The sequence below is a fragment of the Typopeltis vanoorti genome, chromosome 12 (genome assembly GCF_054136105.1).
Source record: "Typopeltis vanoorti isolate ZY-2024b chromosome 12, IOZ_Tvanoo_1.0, whole genome shotgun sequence".
In the NCBI taxonomy this organism is placed as follows: Eukaryota; Metazoa; Arthropoda; class Arachnida; order Uropygi; family Thelyphonidae; genus Typopeltis; species Typopeltis vanoorti.
In genome coordinates this window covers 22,323,543-22,329,542 of record NC_143560.1, presented here as the reverse complement: position 1 = coordinate 22,329,542, position 6,000 = coordinate 22,323,543, and the positions used below count along the sequence as shown (strand labels likewise).

At 34.6% G+C, this 6,000-nt stretch overlaps 1 protein-coding gene across 2 annotated transcripts in view; it reads right to left on the bottom strand.

Moving 5' to 3' along the window:
- Positions 1-667: 667 nt before the first annotated feature.
- The window catches only part of LOC150100626 (myotubularin-related protein 12), a 182,280-nt gene continuing 176,947 nt past the window's right edge, over positions 668-6,000 (bottom strand). For both annotated transcript variants that reach the window (XM_090401152.1, XM_090401153.1), the window contains one exon: positions 668-1,693. In XM_090401152.1, coding sequence (XP_090257278.1) covers positions 860-1,693 — 834 coding nt within the window. In that variant the 3' untranslated portion in view covers positions 668-859. The remainder of the gene's footprint in view (positions 1,694-6,000) is intronic.

Sequence of the window (6,000 nt, the reverse complement as noted above, 5' to 3'; positions counted from 1 at the left end):
AATCAATAACAATGAACTAAGAACTGAATTCTGAGAAACTTCACTGATTATTTACAACCCATACACCAACTTTTTTTGATAACTGTCAGCCAACCATCCTTTTATCCAAGCTAATAGTACATAATCCATACCATATTCTTCAATGCTGTTTCCTGTCAAAAACTGCTGAAAACTGTAAATCAACTTTACAGACAATACAGTATACTCCAACTCAAGTGCTCAATCTACATATGTTGGGTAACAGTTCCCAAGAATCTTCTAATTAATAAAATTTTGCCATCATATATAGCTACATCCAGGAATGAATATCTATAATGCCACTGTTATAATCACATGGTTTGCCAGAGTGAGCTACATTTTTGATTCACATTTCAGCACAACACATTAAATACTTAGCAAAATGATTTTCAACTGACCACAAATAATTTTAGAACATCAAACACAGCATTTTACAAAAAACATCACTGTTTTGTTTGAAAAAATCGTATAGAAACAACTTAGCAATAATTTGAAAATATTACACAAAAGAATATGTTGTATATTTCAGGAATATGAAATACAACTCGCTCTTCTATCCACACTTATATATACTCACTCCACTCATACATTAAAGACACGAACAAGCATATACCACAGATGTTGGGAATATGCAAACAAATCCATTAAGTAGTAGACTAAAGATGAAAATAAAATTTTATTCAACAAATATAAACATTGAAACCATTTAATAGAGGTATTACAAAAATTAACTGGATTTATTGGTAGAAAACATTTTTCGTATTATATTATTTCTTTATAGCATTTTTTTTTTTTGTATTAACATTATTTGTTTATACATAATGGACACCAACACAAATCACTATTCTTCTTCTTCTTGTTCAAGACTTTCACTTGAACTAAAATAACTTTGCAAGCATGAGGAAGAGGGAACAGCATGAAAATTATTCCAATCCCAAGGACCAACAGGAGAGAATGGAAATGCTGACGTTATTATTGGATTATTTTGAACTCTACAAGACTCCATATCTTCAGCAAAAATATAATCATCAGATGCCACTCGTCTATGACGAGATGTCAAATGAGAATACTTGGTTCGTGATGTCAATGAATTAATAATTCTTTCAAAAGTTCTGATATCTTCCCATAGTTTTAAATTGTTTATGTATATTACTGGGAGTCCTCCTCCTACAATATGAGCTAAAGGATTCCACCGTAAGTAACATTGGTTCCATATTTTTAGGCTTTTTATTGCTGGATCAATTTCCAGTAAGTTCTCATCATTTGAAAACACCATACCTGAATGGGTTTTGTTATTTCCCATAATTAAAGGACGTCTCTGAGAATGATGATATGGTTCACTTGCATTGCTAAATGACCATGGTCTGGATAAGCAATCCTTGTGAGTAAAATCTCTATAATTGTTTAAAATAAATAAAGGATTTTTAAATAAATATATATCTTTTTTAGAGAATTGTTTTGACCAATTCCATATGCTACGTAATTGCAAGCTGCTGCCTCGTTGCCGTAGGGCTTCTTTTCTAAATTTATGGCAACTGAACAAAAAAGTATCAAATATACTATTATGAGTGGCATCCCAAAGTGTAGTTAGGTAGGTTTCATAAAATTCAAAAAGAGATGGACACTGCTGAAGCATCTGCCACACACAATCTAGAAACAAAAGGAAAACTGGAGACTGAAAAAAAAAAAAATTATATTTAATATTACAGTATTAAATATTCACGTCTGATTTAATAAATTTAACATCAATGTACTAATTACATAAATTTTTATATTTAATGTAATAATGTTCTTTTTTCACTAATTTAAGAGAAGATGCAGGAAAATTTACAGTTCAAATACATTTAAACATTCAAAATATAATTCAGAAGCATTATACTTTGGGTAGTGGAAATGGCACTTGCATCCTCTAAGCTAGGCCACCCAAAGGTAGACTTAAGTTCAAGTCTAGTCGCTGAATGCAGGAACTTTTTCTAAGCACATATCTTCGACTGTTTCCTAAGTTAGTCGATCTTTGGCACAGGCAAGCAGGTTTTTTCCTCCTGTAAACTCAAGAAAATCGAACATAGAACTCGCGTTATTTCAGACAGTAACATATGCTGTGGGTTAGGTACCAAGAGATGGCAGCACTTGCTTGCCAGTCTCTTCATCAATGCTGCCTATAATTAGTGATAGACATGGGCCATCTATCTCTGATTGGCTACTGGTGGAGACTGAACTGCCCACTCAGTCTCCAAAAGCTAGACAGGGTTTAACCTCTCTACCGGCTGTGGTGGATGAAATAGTGAGACCAAATTGCACTTCTTATCCATGTTATTCAATAGGTGTTACAGAACTGTATCCAGATTTGTTGGATGTCTATAGATGCCATGGCGAGTTGGGGTGTTAAAGGCCTCCCTATAAGGGAATAAAACAAGTTAGCTGTTTGATTTGATTTTTTATTTAAAAAGTGTGTGTACAGCACAGAAAACCTCAATGTTATGTATGACAACTTCACATCCTGTAAATGGTTTCACTTCCCAATCTGAAGTATTGGAGATTCTTTGGCGATAAGGAATAAACTGATGTCCTCTCTTACTGTTCATTTCCAAGTTCCACTCTACTCAAATGATGTTAAATGCAGATCATTAGCAGCTTCATCTCAACAATTTTCCTTTCTATAACATGTTGTCAAGGATTACATATTATCAGATCTTACATTTCAGCTTTCACAGCACCAATCCTCCTAGGTTTTGGTGTTTCTTTCATATTTTTCTTGCCATCCTGTTCTGCTAACTATTCCTTTCCTTAAACTTTCCTTGATCACTTAAACAGAAGATCATACAACCTTCAACTGACAACACTCCTATTTCGCCTGAACTTATCTTATTCTTCCCCAGGTTTCTCTAATACAATTTTTCTTAGTCAGTTCTCAAGTATGCACAGATCGAAGTTGGAATATTCATTAGGGAAATTTCTCTATAATTCTTCCATTCACTCATATTTCATTTTTTTTTTTTTTTTTTGAGAATAAAAACAATGGCCAATGCTGGATGAAGACTGAATTATCTGCTCCTTTGATGAGTTCAACCCTGCAAGTATAGAAGATATTTGTAATAATAAGAATCAGTTTAAGTTACTTGTTTTTGATCAGTAAATACTGAACTACAAGGATGAATACAGAGGTAAATACTAAAATACAGGGGTGCTTAAGGGTCAAAGCTGTATAACTGAGAGGAGACCTCCACATAGCCTTTAAAGGAATGTGGAGAACTGACCAGGGCTTCTGACCTAATGTCCAATCCTCACCTTCTTGTGGTGCACCCTGTTAGGTATCTACCTGGATACTGAACGAATGAGGATGGGCTGGCAATTTGAGATTTAGCTGACCAAATTGTATTCTTATTGGCTTAAACCAAAATACAAAATGATGGTACAACATGACAGAATTTCGTGCCAGCTGGGGCACTGCCCAGTTAAACAAAGCCCCCGTTGTTTTCGCCAGGGAACCAGGGCAAACAGCAAAAAGTCAGCTACTGGAACAAATCTGAAAACACACTCGAACTCAACATCACCAGAGTTAAAGATCAGTACTATCAACATAAGCCTGAATGCAAAGAAATGGAGCTAGCTGAGGAATTAGATAAGTACCAGATTGACATAATAAGGGTGACTGAAACAAAAAAAGACAAAAACTGGTGAGATCTTTCTGAGTAATAAATACAAAATGTTATACTCAGGCAATGAGAATCAAGGAAAAGAAGGAGTAGCCATAGTATTCAACGCTAAATATGAGGCTAATCTTCTTGAATAGCAGGCAGTCTCAAGTAGAGTGATATTGGCAAATATGAGAATGGGAAACTGGACAATGAGACTTTGAGACAATGAGCCTATGGTCCCACAGAAGCTCTACTATGGTAGAAGTGGAGGAATTTTTTGAAGCTTTAGAGAAAGCAACTGACACAATGAAAAAGGAAAAGTTGGTCCTTGTTGGAGATCTAAATAGCAGAGTAGGAAATGATTGTGAGACATACAAAAATATTTTGGGAAAATTTGGAGAAAAGAGCAAAGCTAATAATAATGGCAAATACCTATTGGATTTCTGCTCAGAACATGGACTGATTACTACACAATGTTGCAACATAAAAATGTGCACAAATTCACATGGAGAGAAGAGGCAAGGAATAAGAAAGTCTGATTGACTATGTTATTGTTGATAGTGATGTTTTCTCCCTGGTGCAGGACAGAGTGTCCAGAGGATTTGAAATTGGAAGTGATCACTATTTAGTCTTGAGCATGATAAAATTGAATTTCATTTTGAAAAGAAGAACATGTAAGAAAGTTATAAAGTGAATAAAAGTTGAGCAGCTCTCAGATGTGAACTGTTGACTAAAATACACAAAGATTATTGAAGAAAAGAATAAAAGAGTTGAGAACAGGAACCAAACCGTGGAGATTAAGTGGCAAGCCTTGAAGAAAACCCTAATTGATTCAGCCAGAAAGGCATGTGGTGAGGTTAGAAAATCAAGGATAGAAAAATCAGAACTCCATAATGGACACAGGCAGTTAAAGAAGAAAGCATATCAAAAGTTCCTGGCAAATAAGTCAGCTTGTACTCTTAGAGAATACAGAGACAAATGTAAGAACATAGAAAATAAATATCAAGAAGATGGCAAGATATTCTGGAAGTTGTTGAAGCAGCTCAGAAATGGAGGAAATAGTTTTGTAAAAGGAATTAGAGATGATAAAAGTGACATGATAACTGGAGAAAAAGATATCCTTGAAGTATGAAGTAATTACTTAGAAAAATTGCTAAATGAAACAAGCAGTGATAGCCCAGTGATAAAAAAAAACACTGAACAGGCATACAGTCAGGAATACATACTTGAAGTAGAAAAAGCCATCATAGGCTTAAAATGTGGAAAGGCAGCAGGAGTAGATGATATTCGACCAGGAATGCTGAAGTATGGAAGTATAAAAGTCTTACAGTGTTGCACTGCATAGTTCAAAAGGGCTGGACAGAGTGACAAATTCCCGATGATTGGAGTAGAGCTCTCATAGTACCCATATATAAAAAGAGAAATAAAACTGAATGTGAAATGTTACCTACTGAGTGTTCCTGGTAAGATTTATGCAAGTATACTTGAGAAACGTTGAGAAGCACCCAAAACACTATTAACAAAATTCACAAAAGAATTTTGTTAATAGTGTTTTGACTGTATCCATTTTTTTTGAAAAGTATTGCTGATCACTGATAGAGTGATCAGCAATTAACAAAAAATACTATTAACAAAATTCTCCACAAGACCTCAATAAAAAACAAAGACAAACCAGACTACAATAAAACTATAACCATTCCTTACATTAAAGGGACATCAGACAAAATAAACAGAGTACTACAAAAATACAACTTCAAAGCCACCTTTAAACCTCCTCAAAAATTAAAAGGCTTACTCAACTCATCCAAAGATCCACTCCCTCTGCTGGCCCACCCTGGAGTATACCACACCTGCAACATACCATACATAGGAGAAACAGGACGCACAATTCCGATCAGACAAAAAAGAACATAAATGACACATCAAATATAATAATTATGGTGAAGCTGGCCTTTCGGATCATGCCCTGAACACCTTACATAGAATTGACTGGAAAAATACTAGTTGTCTACCTCACACCAAAACATGGCATGAACGCAAATTTAAGGAAGCCTGTGAGATCATTATCAACCACCCCAATCTAAACAATAATGATGGTTTAAAAATTCCATACATATGGAAGGCATATATTCATCCCACGAATCCTTCCTCTCTAAGAACAACTATAAATAGGACTGTAGAAAATCCATGATCCTAAATCTAAAATAACTTTAATACTAAAAAAATAGGACGTCACTGTTACTGGAAGGAAAACTATCTGTAAGCAAGAATGTTTATTCATGTAATCATAAATTAAATCTAGCTTGATGTAATTTTTTTTTTTCACTAGAGGTCATGCCAGTGA